The 21,618-nt window shown below is 42.5% G+C and overlaps 1 protein-coding gene across 1 annotated transcript in view; it reads left to right on the forward strand.

Annotated features, from left to right (window-relative positions):
* Positions 1-324: 324 nt before the first annotated feature.
* The window catches only part of PDZRN3 (PDZ domain containing ring finger 3), a 131,144-nt gene continuing 109,850 nt past the window's right edge, over positions 325-21,618 (forward strand). The window contains exons 1-3 of the mRNA XM_084530865.1: positions 325-1,239; positions 6,687-6,773; positions 7,933-8,040. Of these exons, the coding sequence (XP_084386991.1) occupies positions 523-1,239; positions 6,687-6,773; positions 7,933-8,040 (912 nt within the window). The 5' untranslated portion in view covers positions 325-522. The remainder of the gene's footprint in view (positions 1,240-6,686; positions 6,774-7,932; positions 8,041-21,618) is intronic.

Consider the following 21,618-nt stretch of genomic DNA (forward strand, 5'->3'; position numbering starts at 1 on the left):
CAGCGAGAGGGAGTGTCGGCACCACAGCCAGGGGCTGTGCGTGGTGTCCAGATGCAGCTAACCAACAACTTTAATCCCCAATTCTGCCATAATTCTTTTAAAAACGGGCAAAAACCCCTTAAAGCTGTGCACAGCCAAGTCGTGAGGTGATCCGCTACGGGAAGGGGGGGGGGTGGGCGCGGAGGTGGGAGGGGCCCGGCGGGGAGGGGCCTCGAGGGGCGGGGCTCCGGTGGGTGTGGCCTCGAGGGGGCGGGGCTTTGCGGGGCGGGGCGGGGCTTTGCGCAGGCGGCGCCCGGGAGCGCGGCGGCGGCGGCAGCGGCGGGGCCGGGCCGGGCGCTGCCCGGGAGCGGCGGGGGCAGCGGGGCTGCGGGCAGGGCGCTGTGCCGGGGCTGTGCCGGGGGTTGAGCTTTGTGCCGGGGCTGCCGCGGGTTCTGCGCTTCGCCCCGTGCCGTCCCCGTGCTGCTTCGGGCGGGCTCACGCCCGTGCATCTCTCCGCTCGCTTCCCGGCGGAGCGGAAGGAGGATGGGGTTCGAGCTGGATCGCTTCAGCGGGGACGTGGACCCCGACTTCAAGTGCAACCTGTGCAACAAGGTGCTGGAGGACCCGCTGACCACCCCCTGCGGCCATGTGTTCTGCGCCGGCTGCGTGCTGCCCTGGGTGGTGCAGCAGGGCAGCTGCCCCGTCAACTGCCAGCGCATCTCCACCAAGGAGCTCAACCACGTCCTGCCCCTCAAGAGCCTCATCCTCAAGCTGGACATCAAGTGCGACAACCACGCGCGGGGCTGCGAGGCGGTGGTGCCGCTGCAGCAGCTGGGCGAGCACGCCGAGACGTGCGACTTCTCGCCGGCCAAGTGCCGCAACCGCGGCTGCCGCCAGGTGCTCAACCTGCGCGACGTGGAGCAGCACATGCGGGAGCGCTGCGAGGCCAGGCCGGCCGGGCTGTGCGAGCAGGGCTGCGGCTTGGTGCTCACCCACGGCGAGCGCCGGGCCGGCGGCCACGGCTGCCTGCGGGCCCTGCGAGCCCACGGCGCCGCGCTGCAGGCGCGGGCGGCGGCGCTGGAGAAGGCGCTGAAGAAGGAGGCGCTGCGAGCCGGCAAGCGGGAGCAGTCGCTGCTGTCGCGACTGGCGGCGGCGCAGCTGGAGCTGCAGGTGACGGCGCTGCGCTACCAGAAGCGCTTCACGCAGTACAGCGCCCGCCTCGACGCCCTGGCCCGCGCCCGCGCCGCTTCGCCCGGCAAGGTAAGGGGGGGACGAGCCGGAGGAGGGGGGGTGAAGGGGGTGATGTCGGGGAGCCCGCCCGCCCTGTCGCGATACCGAGGGGCGAGGTGCGGAGGCTCCCCGAGGGGCCGCGCGCTCCCTCAGGGGGCCCCGAGGGGCTGGAGGGGGCCCCCCGGGGTCCGTCGGGTGAGGCTGTGCCTCCACGTCCCCCAAACCACCCCTGTGGGGTCCCCCATGCCCCCCGCCAGCCATTTCAGGCTCCGGAGCAGCCACGTCGTGGTGCGAGGCACCCGTCTCACGCTTGGCGTTTTTTCCAGACCCGCACTGGGTTCTTTACACGGTTCAGGAGGAGAAAAACTGCCTTGATTTCAGGCAGTCTGAAATAAAGTGTTTATAAAGTGGCCAGAACCAAAAGGCAGAGCTGCCGTGGCACCGAGTTCTGACTGGGATGAGGCTCCCCAGTGAGGGCAGTGCTGGAAGCCAATTCTCTCTTAAATGAAGACATTTGGAGTCCTCCCCATGACCTGGACTGTGCCAGCACAGACCCAGCAGCATTAGAGGGCCTGAGACTGTCAGACATCTATAGGCACACCTCGAGAAAGGCTGGGGCTCCAAAAGCTATGTAAAGGAAACAAAACTTAAGTTTTCTCTCTTATTTTTCCCTTAAAGAAACACAGGGCCACACAACTCACCGTGTTCTGCTAGCTCCAAGCAGAAAGTATCCCAATACTGACAATACTGCTCTGACTTCAATGCTGGGTGTGACGGAATCACCCCCTGCATCTCCCCCTCCTCACCTCTGACCTGATGCCAACAGCACACCTCTGTTGGTGGCTGGGGTTGGTTTGCGTTATTTGGCTTCGTAATAGCAGCTGAGCACGCTTTAGCACGAAAGGCACTGCTACAAAACGTAGCAAGCGTGCAGGGAAGATAATTTCCAGCCCTACTTTTTATCAAATTTATGGACACAGCTGCCCAAGACGCCTGCGCTGGTTTCCAGCCGCGTTACAAAAGGCTGTTATGCAGCTTTCTGAGGCAGTGCCTGATCTGAAGAAAGCTGGAAGGTGTCATGTCACCACAGCCTTGTGGTCTAGCGGTCAATCAATTACATGTCTTTCACAGCATTTCGGGCAGCTTTCCAACACCAACAGCTTTAGTCTGCCCAGCTCCCAGAGAACTACAATCAGGAAACTTGCATCTTTGTGCACCAGAGTGTTTTTTTAAAAGACCCTTGGTAATCACCTAGCGCAGGGTATGCTTTACCAATTTGGGGATGTGGCTGGCTTCCAAGTTTTTACTCAGGGGTTATTTTCTCAGAGGCACTCGCACAGGCTGTGCGGTGCAGGATGCGGATTATAAACACTCAGCGGGGCGTTATGTGCTTGCCTAAGGATTAGGTCTCTCAATGCCGGGATTACACATATGGTAATACAGAATAACAGATTTCAATTTCAGAAGTGATTGCTTATTCAAAGCGTGCAGCGCCATTGCTATCGTTATTTTACCGTCATCGATATTCATACTTCGTAGGTTCTGTTAAAAACTCTAATTGTTTGTTCCCTGTTAAAACACAGACCTGGCACTAATGAACTGAGTTTTCTGGCTACATGTGATGATTCCAGAACTCACCGTAGGATGTTCTGGCTTCTCGGTAGGCAAAGAAAAAGGATCTTCTCACTTACCTGATGGGTGGTTGCTTGTTGCTGCAGACGTAGAGCCAGTCTAGAATAAATCAGAGGGCGTATACCCTAGTCAAAACAGACAAAGTGCCCACTTACAGTTCTGTTTAAATGCTTAGGTACGGGGGAAACATGATAGTGATGGATGTCAGGCCATTTCCATCACGAAGGACCCAAACTTGTGGTCTTTTGGCTGGGGCAACTGTTTTTGAGCAATTTTGGAAAGCCAGGTCTGGATTTGTTTTAGCATAGACTCCCTTTGTGGTACCAGATGAATCACTTCGCTTTTCTGTGCTTCCATCTCCCATTTCTGAAGTGAGTTTATAACACTGCCACAACTATATAAAGACACACATAAAATATATATTTTATACACACAGAGAGAGTTATCTGAAAATACCTCACAATTTTGTAAGTCCATTAAATAGCTAGATTTGCATTAAGTGATTCCAGTTGCGTTTTCCATGTGTACTCTTCCCCATCTTCTTAGCCACTGAGGGAATGCTTTAATTTTACAGTGTATTTACTGGATGTCTGATCCATGCTAGTTCCAGAAGACGAATCTGAAGGTTTATTTAGAGGGTAATTTTACTCCTTGGTTGAGAGGTGAGGCTTATTGTGGGCAAGCTTGAGGAGGGAGTGGTAGGGAAGGCAGTGTGTCTTTCTCAAAATTAGTATTGCCTTTGATCAGCCCTGTCAATCCTGAAACATCAAAGTCTAAATAAGCAAGAAAAACCTCATGCTATTCAAACAATGCTTAATCCTTGCTGAAACATACCACTGTTCACACCTATTGATAAGCCAATCTAGTCGGTCCTTTATGTACACAGCCATCAAAGTCCTTCGGGAAGAAGTGAGTAGGGGGGAATCAAAACCAATTTATGGAGCTGGTTCCAGCTCAGGGGGAGCAGACGGCACAGCGCGATGTAAAGGCTGTACATGGCAATGTCTGCTCTCAGGATGGCATTTTAAACTGTACAGATGTCAGTCTACAAAGGGCGAGTAAAGGCTTTAAGGCCTGCCAAAGCAAGATCTTCGGAAGTCTGGTCTTAGGCCTTTCTGCTTTCCTGATGACCAAAGGCAGGGACAGACTTCCAGTAAATACATCAGACAGATACGGGAGCCAGTTCACGATCTGGTGTTTAGGACCCGAGGTTTAATGCCTCCATGGAGGGGGCAACACAAGTTCTGATTGCATAAAAGCCAAACGAAGCCCTTTAAAACAAGATTGCATTTTTTCTCAGGCTGTCCCCAACCAGGCTCAGCTGGGCTTCGGTCAATAAACAAGGAGCTGAAGTGCTTCCTGGAACAGGCAGCGCGGCTTCGCCACGCGATTACCAAACAGATCAGCCTTCCAATCGAGGAAGCAAAAGGCAGATTTACCCAGCTGGCAAGCACACTCATCTCAAGAATTACCTGTAAGAGTGCTACTCGGCTGCGGGAACACACCGTGCCGGTAACCCCCGGGTTTGCTGCAGAGCCAGGCGTGGGGCAGGGCTAGGTGCAGGCCGCGGCATCTCCAGTTCCTCACTGCTTGATGGTTGCTGCTCTGAGGCACTAGATACAGCAGAGGAGAAAAGAAAGGCAGAGCCCAAGGCATGAATCTACAAAAGTTCCCAAACATTGGAGCACCACTGCCTGCCCTGTGCCTGGGTGAGGTAGCCCAGATGGCGGAGTTATCGCTGGGCAGTGACGTGGGGCTGTGCTCTGCAACACCACTCTGCAGCCCCAGAGAGGATGGAGACAGCACACAGACCTGTCAGGATGGACTGGAAAGTTTCTTAAAACCCCTGTGGTCATTTTTCAGGAGTACTTCAGAAAGGCACTGCGTTAGGGTGGGTTTTTCCCACAACCTTTGACTGGTTCAAGCTTACCTGCTTTAATACTGGTTCTGCTAGGCGTACGCCATCAAATCAGAGCCATGTAAGGAAGCTTTAATGAAAGCATTCAGCTTTAATTACGGAAGGTGTCTTGAGAGCAACATTGAAATTGTTTCTTGATTGTTCTAATTGATTTGTCTTCTTAAAAAGGCCTAACAGAGGAAGCCAACAGTGACAGCAGCATGTCCTTGTCCTTTAAATGCTGAATTACCAGGCCCTGAAAGTGGCCTCCCAGGACTGGAAATCTGCTCCTTGAAATCCTGCCTGACGTCTGGGTTTGACGACTTGCAGGGCAATAGCCTTTACTTCATCTTCCAGGCCTCCTCTGGGTACCTGATCCTTACTAGTGCAGAGTGTAGGCAAAGTCAAATAAAATTGGCTGGAACACATTCCTATTTCTCTGTAACAGGTCCAAGTCTGCTTATGGGACCTACAGGATAGATAAGATCACAAACTGACAAGAAAATTGCAACCCAAAATTTCAGGCCACTGGGGCAGCAGCCCTGTGGTGGAGCCTTGGGCATGCGGTCAGTGGGGCTCTGCTGGTTTACGCTGGGAGGGAACTGTTCTTTGTTGTCACCCCCAAATCTAAGAGTAATTCAGTAATCCAGGATCACTTCAACATTCTTGATGAGTTTAATTGACATTAGTATTTGACTGGCAACTTCAAATTGATACGTTAGAAGAAAAATGCACAAACTAGAAACATCTGCACCAAATTACAGTGTAACTGTTGTAATTTTTGTCATTAATCAGTTATGAAAACCAGACTCGTAAGATAACTTCCTCAAACTTTCTTGTGTTCATAACTTTTTCACCCTTTCCATAAAAGAAAAAAAAAAAATTGGAGGTAGCATTGTTCATAGAGATCTGTAGATGCACCACGTGCACTGTTGTATAGTTTTGTGGTGTAGTGTGATGAATGACAGCCACCTGATTGCGATTGAAATTAGCGTATTGTGAGGATTTAGTTGTATTGAACAGTGCATGCACTAAACGTTGTTAATTTACTTAGTTAACTTTGTTAACTTTTGTGAAACTTACAGACCTTGAGTAGCATCACAGTGTCACAAAGGATATTTTGTGTACGTTTTTATAGAAGTTGTACTCTACATGAGCAAATGTGCAGTTAGGAGCAAGCTTGGGTAGGGCAGGATAACAGAGCACAGCTGCTCCAGTATTACCCATCTGTCCTGTCTGTCTTTGTGGTGCATTTTTTGCCTAATCAGACAACTCTTCACTGTGGAATTTCATCTTTTAGGGAATTACCATAATGATTTTCAGTCGTGGAGGATTTCTGTTTTGCTAGTTTCAAATTTGCTGGTCGTTTTTTTCCAAAGAAAAATGTATTACGAATCTCTTCACAGCAGGCACTGTGGATAGCCATTAGCATCACAGGCCTTTTACAGAATTTGTAGCAGTTTTCTTTAAAGCTGTTTTCTAAAACTCACCAGAGAATTGCTGTTGTATAGCAGTTCATATCTGATACTTTCTCAAACAATGTACTGCAGCTAGCACTGGAGAGAAACAACAAAAACGCAGTCCTTCAGACACCCTCAAGCACTGGAAAAGTCAAGAATCCGACTACTGGAAACATGGAGTATTTTACATAACACATCACGTATGACTGGGTCAAGTAGTTGCAGGAACAGCATTGCATATAAATATCTTCTGTTGCTGTTAAGTGTCTCTGTGGATCTCAATAAAAAATACGCATAAATCTCAGAGGGCGGCTTTTGCTGAGGCACACCACGGCGGAGGCCGGAGCGCTCCCACAGATGTGGTTTTTCTCCAAACTTCATGGGAAAAGAAAGTAACAAAGCAACCCAGCAGACCCGCATGGAAGTGTTATCTGCCCTGCTCACCGATGCGCACAAATGTTTTGAATACGTTTATCTGTTCTTTGCAGGGCGAGGAAACCAAAGCGCTGACTCTTGTCCTCCATCGTGACTCAGGCTCGCTTGGATTTAATATTATTGGTGGCCGACCATGCGTGGTATGTTAATTGTTAAAATATGTTTGCCCTTTCCAGTTGGGAAAAGCACGTAGGTCAACACTTAGAGGAAAAATGCTGCTGACAAGCATTTGGTTCTCTTGGGATTCTTTCAGAGCAAATTTTATGGTCAGAGTTGTATTGGATGTGTACGATGGCTGTTACGTCTGTACTGTCTCTTCCCTCACAACACATTTAATCTTACATGTGGCCACCTCTAGGAACACTGATGTAGGTGGAGTGTAACTCCCCAAACGGGGAACCCTTTGGTATCTCCTCCTCAGACCATTCCGCTTTGAAGATAGCGCACGAGTTCAGGACCCACAGCTTTGAGCCCTTTACAGTTCATTAGGAAAACATTACTCTCCTCTCCACCCAAGATTAGGCAGCCCTGTGTGCAGGTGAAGGGATGTAACTTAACCAACCTACTTTTGAATTCCACGATTTCAGCAGATGTTTCCTGCACCACACACTCACTAATGTATTTTTTCTTGATTCTTGTTGGCCAGGGCTGCTGCATATGACTTTAATTAGATGAAGGAGTGGATTATACCTTGTCCTAGTAATTTAGAAAGTATTCAGAAGTACTTCTTGGCCTCTTGGAAATGTGACATTAATCACGATTTATGCCTAGTAAATTAACTTGAAAGTTATTCTTTATAGTTAACGTCTTTCAATTACTTTTCTGAGACACGGTTCTGCACCAATAGAAGCTGATTTCGCAGTACACAGAATCTGGAGACCCCTTGTTAGGTAGAATTTGATTTCCACAGTTTTGTTTGTAAGCCCCCAGAGGAAGAGCTGTGCAGCTAAAAATAAAAATGCACTGTTGCCTTACGTTTGATGTGCAAGCAGGCTGCTGTCTCACTGGGTTTTACATTAAGAATAATTATAATGACAGTTACTACTGAACTGGCCTAAGTCAGAGGAAAATGATTACCATGCAGCTAATGAACCTAATGAAAGTCCGTTCCTGGTTGTACAATTTTTCAGAATGGGAGTATCAGGTGTTCTCATTAGCACAAATAACCCCATATTAAAACATCCCTACGAATATTTCTTCTAAATTGCATACACTGTTATGACACAGACAAGTTTTAGCTGAGGGAAAATTAGAGTTAGTTCAAGGTACAATATTATATTTTTCTTTTCCTCCCTAAAGGACAATCAAGACGGTTCATCCAGCGAAGGAATTTTTGTATCGAAAATAGTCGACACGGGGCCTGCTGCTAAGGAAGGAGGGCTGCAAATTCACGACAGGATTATTGAGGTATGCGAATACACTGTCCAGTCTCTTTTAATAGTATGAGTTCCGTGTCAGGTCTTCAAATGGCATGATGTTTTAGTGTGGGTTTGGGAGAAATGCACCGTGGTAAACACTGTCTAGAAGACATGCCTGTTAAAATATGCTTGACTTGACTCAGTGCTGACCTTTATGGCTTTAGGTATAGTCCTTACCTAAATATAGAAACCAGATTATGGATGGTATGTGCATGTCCTGACTTTCTGAGGAGCTAGCATCTATCTGGTATGCCATAGATATTTCTTTTTAAAGCTATTGGAAACTTGTAAGTTATTTAGTTAAAACCATATGTGAAATAGCTGTAGCGTAAACCATGATTTTATTTATCTTGGTTTCTAAGACCAAGGAAAATAAATGTTTTGAACAGTTAGACAAAAATCTACTCTGAAGTTTCCATAGGGTTTATTGTAAACCTGTCCGAATAACTCCCATAATGTTGTTTGTAAGTCCTTCTATTATTCAGATTGCAGCCTGAATTGCTTCTCATTTTGCCAGTCTTGACCTCAATAAAAAGTCCTTTCTGTGAAAGAGATGGTTGCTTGAAATGTTTGTCGTAATTTGCAGTGAGTAAATTTCTTTTTTTGAAAGAGAAGGAAAGGTTAGTTTTCATGAAACGCAGCTGATTGTGAGTCAGTTTCCATTGTTTAGCATTTTACAGTTAGGAAAAGTATTCTTCACTGCCTTATTTTTGTAGGCTGGGGAAGCTTTGAGAGTCTATTGTTCAAAAAGATAAGTGCAGTGTTTGTTGCCAAGGATATCATGGAACAGCCAGTTTCTCTAAGTAATGGAATTCCATTGCTCTTATGTTTTGCAAATGAGCAATAAACAGCTGTTAAGGATTTTCTGTTGGCAGGAGACAATGTGTATTTGCTATTTTCTGTACTGTTATGGTAAATTGTATTCACAATTTAGTAAGGATATAAAATATTAATTAAGTTTCTTCATAAGGAAAAGAGTGGAGCCACAGTAGCACAACTATAAAAAGATAAGAAGCTGAGCTGAAGTGATCCAGAGTTGCTTAGACTATATATATATGATACAACATAATTCTGAAGAGGTCTGGACAATTTTGTGAGAACTATGCAATTTTGTTTGAACTGAAAAATTTTCCCATAGGCATACATTTCCCTAAAGCATATTTGAGAAGCTGACATCTGTTTTTGAAGCAGTGTTTGGTCACACAATTGAAACAGCCATGAAAAACAAAACTTTGGAAAAATCAAATAGCCCAAAGTTAGGAGATGGCTTGGTCTCGTTATGCAAGCTCAGCTCAGTCTGCTTGAGAACGAGCGCTGTAACTCAGGCTGGAACTGCAGGCGTGCAGCATTTTGTCGGTAGGATTTGGCAGGGGAGAACAGGGACGGCCGACCTCCACGAGCTCTACAGCATCTGCTCTCTTGCGAGGGACCTCCCTCCTTACTGCTTTTCTTTGCTCCATTTTTCCACAAGTTCAGCATTTGGCAGTGGTAGCACAGGGCAGGCCAAGCAGCTAAATACTGCTGTGCTGTATTGGCCAGTAGGAACCCAAGAAGAACACAGAAGAAAGCAGATAGGGTGGGATTTCATGCTGTGCTTCTGTGTCTCTTCTTGAGTGCTGTGGTGCCTTTATGAGTAGCATTTGTGCAGGCTTTTTCCCTCAATTTATTTACATTTTAATATAGCAGAAAAGTCCAGAGTAGAGACACAAGGGGAATGTATCCTGTTTATAGCACACCAAAGGTAGCAAGAAGCCTTGTGCAGGAACCTGTGTTGACAACTCTTGTTATGCTGACACAAATTAATTTTCATATGCACTCTTCTCACATTTAAATATCTGCTAAATGCTGATGAAAAATTAGCAAAATTATTACTGAATTGTTGACCTTGGGAGCATGATTTTGGATTAGAAATGTCATCTTGAAGCAAATCTCTGCATGGTGCCCAGCTGATGTGTTCTGGTTCCCCCTGTGGAGTACTCTCTGTGTGTTCTAACTGGGATATTACAAAGCCCTAAAAATACATGCACTGGGGACATCAGGACCTGAAAAGAACTGTTTCATTCTGTACTCTGTGCAATTTGTGTTTATTGCACTGTATTTTAACTTTATTCCAGGTAAGGAAAAAGAGGATACCTCCTGCACCGTGGCATTTAAATCAGCTTTATCATACTATTATATTAGTTAATTGAAATATCCTGTACGTTTTCTAGATGAAAATTAGGTGATGTTCAATCATGATGTCCTTCTAGAGGCAGATGTTTTTATTGCCTTTCCAAAAGGAAACTTCAACCCATATTTGATTTTTCAGTTGAATTGCCAGACTCATTTACAGATATAGGTTTAACTGTGGACACAGATGGTATTCAACATAGAGATTAGAGCATACTAGTGGTCACATTTGCTTTGAGAAGCGTGAAAGATGGTAAAGAAAGATAACTATCTAGAACAGAGTTTGGCTATCAGGGACATATGCAACTTGCTCATGTAGTATTACAGTTGTAAGTATCACCAGTGTGATTTTTAAATAGACCCTTTCACAAAGAACTCTTATTCCAGTTGCTGAGCATAACATCATAACATCGAGCATTCCAGAATCCATGACAGTGAACTTAAAATGCAGTGAAATGTAAATTATTTGATTTCCTTTTGAAAACATTTCGCTCAGATCTTACAGTAGATGCGTTTTGGAGCACGTATAAAATAAAAGCATTGTTTTTCATTTTCAAAACTGTCAAAACATTTCTTATTACTTAGCAGGATTAGGCAGTGTAAAATTTAGACACATAGTGCTGTTTATAGCTGATAGCAAATGCTGCTTGCAAATTCAATCCCCCTGACAAATTGATACTGAGATGAACTTTGAATTATGTCTGAGACAGTTTTTAAACATATTTTCCCACTCTAGTGTGGGTTTGGATTTTCTGCTTTGTACCTTTTAAAAGGTTAAATGCAAAAAAAGTAAATCAAGTTTAAGAATTGTCTTGAATTTTCAGTGAAAGCATTTTTTTTTGGCCCTTTGTATATCACTAACATAAGCAGTGCCACTGTGAGGTGTGTTCCTACTGTGAAATGACATACATCATCAAGATGAATGATGTGTGGTTCGTGCTACTCAGCCTGCAAAGCACGCAACAGAAATAAAATCTTTTTTCCTTGTACTTCATTTTACTAAATCTGTTAAATAATAAATATATTTAGTGTTTATGTAGGACTATGAAGAATGCATTATGGCTGTTAACCATTAATTATTTCCCTTCGCTGTTTTTTAATATTATCCATATTTTGCAAATGGATAGTCTGAGGTATACAGGAAAATATCTTGAGAATATCTTGAGAAGTTCTTGTCAGGTCAGGGTTAAAGACTCAGATCTCAGTCTATTCATTATTGCTTTATGTAAACCAATGCTTCATACCTATGTCTGTTTCCAGGTCTTTCACAATTACTGTAGAAGCAAAGTAATGATATTATGAGATTTTCTCTGATTCGACTGCAGGTTTTTCATGCACTGCTCTGACTTCAAAGCAAACAGCTGATTTAATCCATTACTAGTAATTCACTGAATTATTGTTAAGATGCTCCGTAACAAATCACTGTATTAGAAACATGCTGAAACTATTGATTTTAATGCAGAGGAATTACTGTTCTCACAGATTACATTTTTGTCAGGGTAACAAAATGGTCCTAATTTCCCCTTATAACAGAAGTTGGTTCAAGTCCCAGACATGAATGACTCCTCTACGCAGCTGCCTGGCATTTCTTAAGACAAAATTAGATTTCCAGAGTTTTTATTTTTAAGCACATCAGCTCTGAAAGGTTATAAATTAAATATGGCATTCTTTTCTCACTAACTAGTAAACTTGTTTGTTTAGCTTCGGGACTGTTTAGAAAGAAGGAGACTTTTGAAATGCTGACTGCTTGCCACCTTAAAACATTTTAAGTACAATTAGGGTACTGTTGAGGTAGTATAAACTGTCATAGCTGCACTGAAACCTCCAGGATTTATGCCACCTGGGACTTGCCCAGTGTTTCATGCTGCTCACAGGAAGGATCATTAGTTTAGGAGTTGAGAACATGTCTTAGTGCATTTGATTGATTTTCCCCAAAGCACGCTCATTTGCTACAAATTATAGGCTGCTTTTCTATTACACGGATTTCTTCACAGGTTACACATAGGAACAATGAAACTTTTTAGCAAATGTTCTCCTATATACTTGCAATTAAAGTTTACAATTTGCTCTGGATTCTGTTTGCCCCGTAGCATAGAGGCTGCTTTAGCAGAGCCACTTTCTGCTCACGTGAGGTGGTTTTTTGGCAACCCACGCATGGTTTCTGAGTTAACAGCACAGCCTCCAAAAAGCCAAGTCTGCACAGACAAAGCACATCGGCCAGGCAGGAAGGGCAAGGAGAGGAGCACTCACAGGAGTGTGGCATACGTTTCCGTGTCAGTGAAATATAGATGCTAAGGAAGATCTGCTGCTTTGAGATGGAGTAAATGGAGAAACATTTCATGGGGTCTGCTGGTATGGGATGGGGTCTAGTTTTTCAGTGTGGTTGAGTCTCTGGACTGATTCTGTGTTGCCTGCCCAGCTTTCTTGCTAGCCTGCAGTTATCCCTAAGCAGTACACCCAGCTCAACTTATCACTGCTCACAGGAGGCTTCCACAACTAATTAGTAAATAAAATTATTAACCAAACAATTTTTCATCTGCTGGTGAGCGATTTTTAAAATCACACCAGCTTTAATATGATAAATCTATGCCTATAGCTACTTAAAAAATCATACTGAACTGTGATAGACAGAGGTTAAACAGAATTTTTTTCATTGTTGTGAACAGCAGAGTTCAGCTCTGCGAACAAGATTTACTATACAGATACATACACTTACTTGGTAATTAATTTTCTGGAAGAAAACGTTTTCAGACAGCAACTTAAAATTGAATGTTCGTGTTCCTGCCAGGACATGCAAGAACAGTGGAGAATTTGTGGAGAGGGAACACAACGGGGCAGTGAGTACAGCTGTAGCAAAGCCAGCTTTTTTTGGAGATCGTACTTATGGAAGATTTTCCAAGTCCTTTGTCCCTATCTGTTAATGGCATCACGAAGCAGCATTACGTCTGTGCTAAAACATAGGTCTTGCAGCTTGGTCTCTGCTAAAACAGAGTAATAATAACCTCAAGAGGAAAATGTAAATGAAAACAGAAGATCTTGGTTATCACTGCATTTTTTCATCTCGAATGCTTTTGCTTGATTCCACACCAGCGCTCCAGCCTGAGCTGTGGCAGGGAGGTGGGGAAGCAGGGGGATGAGCCAGACAGCAAACAGTGAACTGAAGAGGTGTAACAGACATTTATGCTAAATACTGCACCGCTGTCCTTCCCCCAGACAACAAAAAAGATAAATCCATCAGAGGGGATGAAAATCTGAAGTGCTGCAAAGAAATTAGCAACTGTTCCTAGTCTCAGGGACCTCTGGGCCCTGTCTCTTCACTGAAGCAGAGCTATAGTTCTAAGCACATTTCACGTTGTAACCTCTGAAAAAGTCCTCCGTGTTCCCCTCAGGTATCCCCACCATTTTATTGCCTTCCTGTCACTAGAAACCCACAGCATGCTGACCCTAAGCTTAAGTTATCAAAAAAAAAAAAAAAGTTCCCTAAACTCAGGAATAGACCCCCTCTGTGTCACACTTTAACAGGATTACAGCATCCATGCCCCTTTCCACCTTTAATAAAAACAAAAGCACTATGGTACCTTTTCATAACACTTTAAAAACCAAACAGCGTAAGGCCCAGATTGTACAGCACCTGCCCCATGCCCTACTTTTTTTTTTTTTGCTCTGGTTATTAACTTGCTCAGTATTGCAAGGATCAGGACTCAGAAAGGAAATGCAAAGAGCTCTGATAACTCTCAGGCCTTTCACACCTCTGGACTCACACGAGAAACTCAAATATTGTGGATCACAAGACTTGCCAAGCAGCTCCTCCATTCTCCCCAAGTCGTATTTCCCATTTCCCAGTAAACCAATCCATGCTTGGGGTGGTTTCACCCCAGTAACATCTCACTGGAGACAAGCCTGGAGTGTCACCTCGTGGGCTGCAGGAGCCACGGTGATGCTGCACACCCATGTTGGGCCAGGACATGTGCACCAAGGAGAGAATACAATTTGAGAGATCAAGATTTTGGTCTTATAAGCAATCACCCCTTTTGAAGTGAAATATAGCCATTTCGTATTCTCTTCAGCTAAGCACGCAGCAACATGTCAAACTCCAACAACTACTCTTTTAAAAGCATGCACATAGAGCATATAACAATGAGACAATTTAATCTTTTCGCATGCGGTACAATTTTTCGCATTTCAAATCATCTCCTGCTCGATTTTCCACATTTGAAGCCAAACCATTATGATTAACTGTTAAATTTTATTTTTAGATTTCTGAATGCGCTGAGTCTTTTTAGAGAAAACACACAGAATGTCCTATCAACTATTTTCACACATTTTGTTCATATCGCAATAATTGAGCAATCAGATGCAATCATCCCTAATTTAGGACACATGTAGTACATTACCATGTCAATTGTACTAAAAGATAGGCACAAAGTGAGAGCAAATGAACTAGAAAAAAAGCCAGCTCAGACCATTGCCATTCAAAATGCACTTAAGTAAAATTTGTATAACTATTCATTTGGAATTAAAAGAAAAATGGAATTTGTCCAGCAAAAAATGAATAAAGCAGGATGTATGAGGGTGACCAGATTTGACCAGATCCTCCCAAGAACCCTGAATCGAGAGCTGCCAATCCTGCAGCTCTAGCCCAGTTTGTACTGGTTGTGGGATTTTTCTTCAGAAGATTGCTTCATGCAAACCTGCCTGTCTCACCTGCAAGCCTCACTTGTCTGTTTTTCACAGTACCGCATTTCCTCTTTTTCCCCCACATATACATTATGGAAAATGAAATAAAATCCTGGAATCAGTTCTGGGAACAAATACAGCACAAAGCTGCTTCTGAACAATGGCATTTGTAGTGTCTAAATAAGACTATTACTGCTTGATATTAAACAAAACATCTTCCAATATGAGGTATGGTTTTAGTTTTGTTCCCTCTTACTCATTTACACCATGAAAAATTTAAAACTGTTCACAAGTAACTGCGCTTTTGTGCTTTAAGCACTAAAAGATGACAACTTACCAGCATTGTGATACTAATCCCAACATTGTTGACTGCTTTTCACATGATGTTTTGATATTTAAAATAGTGTAATTTTACTATTTTATATTCCACTACGAAGTGCAACTACAGAACTTGCAAGGTTTTTAGAGTTAGCATCCAGAACCCCGGTATACTATCCACAGTTTACTTATGATTCATTTACTAGCAGTACTAAATTCATCCCGTTTAAACTGGGTTTAGATGACATATGAAGAGGCATGACTGGTCTTTTAATTGTAATGAGTTTTATCTGGAAACATTTGTCTTTAGTCTTTTCTTTCTGCCAAAATCCTGGTAACTTTTGGACAAGTGTGCAACACTGACAGCAAGTAAAAGCTCTGGTGATCAGGTCTGGCCCACACTCCCCTTCAATTTATGCACAGATTTTTGAAGAGGTGACCCACAGGAACCCAGCCCTATAAAATATCACAGGGATATGGGTAATTTTGAAGCCTCATCTTCAATTTTATCACCGAGTGATATCTCGCCTCCCAGGAGCAGGGAATGGCTGAGGCTGGAGAGGACCTCCGCAGCTCATCCAGCCCAAGCCCTGTGCTCAGAGTAGGGTCAGCTCCCTCCGTGGGAGGATAAAAGCACGAACGCATTGTACCTATGAATAGTCCTTCTAGGCCATGGCTCTGAGCAGGAATTTGAGCTGAAAACTAGTAAACATTTGTTTGATTGATTGGATGAACATGAGAAAGAAACCAGCAACAGGAAGGGAGAGTGAAAATATTTCCTAAATCATTTGAAAAAAAAAAAAAGAATTTAGTGTTTTTTCATCTCTTTCAGTTCTGCAGGCTTCCCAGCTCAGGAAGACTTGGTTTATTTCTTAAAAGGTCTTGCTTATAAAGCAGACCTTTCTCTGGCTCTGGCCAGCTCTAATAAAAATTAGCAGTAACTTTAGCAGCTGCCATACCACATGACTGCTTGGAATTGCATAACTTTTTTCCTTCTAAAGAAGCACACAAAGAGATCATCTGATCCCCTCCCTTGCAATGTTCTCTGTGAAGTATATTTATCTAACTTCATTTCTAAACAAAAATCTTTTTCTTCTTTCCTTTAACAGTCTTCTCTTTTTAAGACCGAAATCTGGCCGTAAATAGTAACGAGCCCTAGGCAGAGCTTTCCTGAGTTAAGCCCATGAATAAATAGGGTGATTTATTTATTGCTACTCAAACTATTAGTGTTCATCAATAACAGGGCATGTCATGGTCAAAAGCTAATGTCAGCCTCAAGTTGTTCAAAGAAATATTTTGTTGCGGAAATTGTGGCTTTTTAGGGCTAGTGGTATTTCTGAGAGTCAGATGGAGATACACTGTGGTTTGACAAGGGGAAGATAATAGAAAGAAAAGACTCAGAAAAGACTCCTATGGCCATAACAGATGTAAACCGAACACAGACTGTTGGCTCAGTCCGGGTCCCATTTAATTCGCTGGAAATCCCAGAGTATTTAACCTGATCCACAAATACAGAACAGTTGGAAGTTTAAATTACTCTTCCTGTGTGGCATGTGGAAATGGACCATTGTTTTCTGGCTAATTGGTTTTCCCTCTAGCAAAAAAGGGGAAAAAAAATTAAATGCTGAGCTAGTGCAGCAGCGTGGTACTGCTTATGCAGGCTGCTGCGGAGCGTAGAAGGGGAACTGATCCCAAAGCAGACAGCGTGCTGCTCCATGCAAAGATGTGGGCTAACCCACTGGGTAATGGATAAGCGTGGCCAAGAGCATGGCTTTGCACCCTTCCTCCACGATGGGACTTTCTGCTGACCCCGCTGGGCATAGGGCAGGCACACTGGTGCAGTGCAGTCACACCGAACAAGAACTTTGACACCACAACTCTCTCACCAACTTTTAAGTGCTTTATTTCTTTTTAAAGAAACTCCTGATGGACTTACAGAAGCCTCTAAGCCTATACTGGGCATAGAAGTTTATAATCATTTGCCAAAACCTAAGGAGAAATAACCCCCTTTCCTGTACAGTGCTTTTCCTGATGCAGATTTCTTACAAAAAATGAAATCTTTGTTTTATGAGGAGACCTCACTGACTGCATATTTTTGTCTCTCCTTTAGCGCACTTGGAATTAAGGCTAACATTCATATATTGCAAGTGTTAAGGAAATCTCATGTCTATAGTTAGAAAGAATTAAATCATTCAGTGTTCTTTGAAAGGACTGCAAAGTCTTTAAAGCTTAGTTCATCCCAAATGTGAACAAGGCAATGGTAATGTCACAGAATATGAGATGTTGCTAAAAATAATGGGCAAGCTCTCAGGCAAGGGAGCCCTGGGACCTGCACTTCACAAGGGCACCGTCACTGCCTTGTACCACTTAGATCCCTTTCCCCACTTGAGCTGAAGCAGTTGCTTTAACCACAAGCTTGCAATGAAAATTACATGAATTCAATTTTTACGTTTGCGTTTTCCCATTTTCTTTGCCAGTAGGACTTGCCTTTTCCTGCTGGTTTGTTAAGAACCCCTAGCTCTTGTTTCACAGTAAAAGTTTTGGCACCTTTCATAACGCAGACACAAGACCAGCTAGCTTCTAAAAGCATTTCCTCGGCAGTGGTAAGCATCAAATATTTTGGAACAAAGCAACAAGCAGTCTTCAGATGCAGTTACAGTTGATAAATGTCCTGCTAGCAACTCTTGTTTTAATCAAAAAGTTCACACAGCCAACTCTGATTCCTTCCTGTATCTGAAGAAGCCAGTACATACCGATGCCTTTTTTTTTTTAATATAACCTTTCATTGTTTTCCCTTCATTTTGGCCTCCCTCTTTTCTCTTGCTTTGTAGGCAGCTCCCTCTGCGGCAGGGGAATTGCTGTTTCTATTACAAACCTTCCTCTAGCAACTGGAACCTTTTCTTTCAGTTTTAGCCAGTTTTACCCCCTGCTGGTAATTAAAATACTGTCTCGCTTTGCGTCACATTCACCAAAAAGCAAGTTTGTTTGCCCTCCGTATGGATTTCACATTGCAGAAGACTTTTGCAGACTTTCAGAGCTGCTGACTCGAAGCAAGTAATAAACATAGGAATGAGCAGGGGTGTCAGGGAGTGATAGATAATATGTTAGCCTCCTGTCAGGCCTAGCAAATCTCCACGTTTTATAGATGATTAGAGGCTACTTTCACTGGGCTGATGCTGTGCATTTCAGCTACGGTTTTCCTGGCTTCTTTTCCACAGACTCTGTTGCAGTTAGATACCTGAATTCATTAGATTTATGAGAAGCATTTTAGTAACGTGGCTCATGCAGAAATAGGGAAGTTTGGGGGGCTGGGAAGCTCATGGAGATGCTGAGAAGCTTCTGTTGGGATGAAATGAATTTCATGCATAAGCCAAGAAATCAGGATAAATAGCATCCCTGACAGTCTCCTCTGTGTTTGCGTGACTTGCTCTTGGCCAATACTGGTCTCTTGATGAGGCTTCATGCTTCTTTTTGCATAATGAGTTATAATGTGAATAGCTTTATAGAACAAAGGAACCAAAATCCCACAGTAAGGGCCAAGATGATACATGTATCCCCAATTCTGTCCCTTTGCCCTGAGTAACAGTTGACTCTAAAAATAATTTCTTTACTATTGGTTTATTCCATACCCTGAGGTTCTGTTCCATATGAACAAGGATTGCAGTCTGGCCCATTCTGCTTATTTTTGTCCGATTGCAACGCTTTAATTCCCCCCCTTTAAAAAAGGGTTGAAAAAAAAAAAGCATAAGCTCAAAAGCTTTTAAGTACTTAGAAAGTTCCAGCAGTTTCAGGAAGAAATGCAATTATCATGGCTACTTAATTAAAGTGAGCTGTCAATGAAGCAATAAACCATGGTAGAATTTACTTATCTTTGTAGGAGAATGCAAATTAAGGCTGTAAATGGAGGTCTTGGGAAAGGTCTCAATGCTTTCTGCCACTGGACTAATAATCACACTTAGTCATTCATATTCTCAGGCAATCAGATGATGTAAATCTTTTGCCAGGAAAAGTAGTGCTATGGGAATAACTATATACATACACCATCAAACAGATGCTAAAACAATAAATGCCTTTGTTTATATCCATTGTTGATACAGTACCCAATAAGTTAACTTTAAGTCACAACATTTCAAACCATGCTAGTCCTTTCCCAAAGGAAATTGTCTTTAAGTAAAGTAGCCCAAAGATAGTAGGACAGTATTTTAAAAGCTGACAAAAATCAAAAGACAAATCCTGGCCTGAAAGTACAGGCATATTGCCCAGGGAATTTGATCTCCTCTAGGGCAGGAGTTGTGGCCAGCTGAAGTCAGTGGTGAAGGAGGTTTTGGACCAAGTGCAGATCCATAATGAAGAGGTTATGCCCGCTTGCAGTAGTGAGTTTACAAGATCTGATGGCCACATCTGTCCTGATCTGATGATAAAAAGTAAATTCAAAAGTATTCATTCTGTTATTCTAAGTTCAATGCAAGCATATAGTACAATCTGTAAGTGAATTCATTGGGATAAAAACGAGCATTACCATAAGCTGTCTACTGCAGAAAAACCTGAACATGTATGGGAATGCTTAACTTTAAGTATGGAATTTGCTTTACTAAAGCCAAAAGGACTACTCATCTGCTTAAAATTAAGCATATACATTAGAATAAGAAAAATGGGGTCTTAGTACTCAAGAGTGTCAGAGTCTACAAGCATATGAAAACAATCAACAAATGGCATATCCACTGATACAGGAGACAAATTCATTTTACATTTCCTTTTATTATGTAAAACCTTAGCTAGTCATTCAAGAATCCAAATTATGGTATTTATGATACTTGAGGAAGAATTTTATAAAGCAAATTGTTACTTAACTCCTTTATAACCACCCAATTATTATAAACTGCTTGAGTTTTGCTTCCTTTAGTTGGTAACATCTAGCTTAGCTAGCAGATTCCTAGCTGCTTTTATTCTCCAAACTAAATTTCTGATACAAGATAGCGAACCACCACATACTGATGTTTTTGTTACAGATAACTACATATTTACAGTAAAAATGCAGTATTGGCTTTCAGTTTGTAAAGACTTTTCCATGTTCATAGCATTTTTTGTTACAGTACACTTCTATTCCTTGCTTTACTTTTTTTTTTACCATTAATTCTGGAGTAGATACAGGATTGGAACCTGAAATGACTTGACAAAAACTTCTACCACTGCTTTTTGTGATTTAGAGACATCATGCTTTCTATATTGTTGAGTGTTTGAGTTGTTTAAAATGGCTTTTCTTCTCAGAAAGAAAAAACTCAGATCGTGGTGGTTTTCTGTGTCACAACAACTAGGTTTATTATGTAAAAGCTTACGGTTCAGCTCCAAAGGTACAAGTTTCCTTTTGGTTGGATGTACAGATTAGAATTGATCTAGAATTTGTCTACAGTTAGCTTGTTGAGAAAACCTTTATCACTGTTGTCACATAGCCATTTTGTTGTCTGAATAGCCTCGGGATTAAAGTACACTTATATTTTAGAAAACGTAACATTTAGGGCATTAAAAGGACTAAGTGTGTCTGTAAATCACAAGTGAGCCTGATTTTTGTTTTCCTTTATCCTTTACTATGTCAGACAGAGGATTTCCTACCATTGCTTGTGAAAAGAAAGCTGGGGCTGGAATTAGAAAGGAAAGCATAAAACTAATTGTTTGATGGTTTAATGTTACAGACCACCTACTCTGCAAAGGCTGAGAGTTTGTTAAATTGAAATTCTAAAGAATAAAAAAGCTAAAGACCAGCAACAAACAAATAGGTAATACTTAGCAGAAAATTAGAGGAACAATAAAGTAATATAATTGCATTTTGTTAGCAGTTTGGTACTTAACTCTACATGTAAGAAGATATAAAGCTAAAGGAGTCACTTAGAGGAAAAGTGGCTAAATCCATTCTACATCCTGTGGGCTTCCACTGTAATGCTATTCAGATTAAGTTTAAATATTATATTGTTTAGAAAATAAAGACTTCATAGAGCTGACACATTTAACATTCCTAACAATCTTGTGATAAGAGCTATATATATATTCAAATGTTGCTTTAATTCCTTTATTTTACAATTAAGAGGAGATGATTATATAGCAAGCATGTAAGGAAGGAGGAAAAAAAAGTGTGTATCCCAAGACGTGGCTTTTTTTTTAAAAAAAAAAAAAAAGCAGAAGGCAAGAAGATTTTTGTACTTCTTTTGGGAACTCAATTTACTTAGAAAGTATTTTACTTGGAGAAAATGTGGAAGTTAGCACAAAGAATAGACAGATCTTTCAGTGCATTGCATACAACTTGAGAACATGTAATTCTCATCCTCCTTATAAAACTTGAAAACCTCTTCAATGAAATTAAATTTAATATTTACTTTTGGGTGAAATATTTCCTTACTTAGTCACCCTT

This window comes from Aythya ferina (assembly GCF_964211825.1).
Source record: "Aythya ferina genome assembly, chromosome: 10".
Classification (NCBI taxonomy): domain Eukaryota; kingdom Metazoa; phylum Chordata; class Aves; order Anseriformes; family Anatidae; genus Aythya; species Aythya ferina.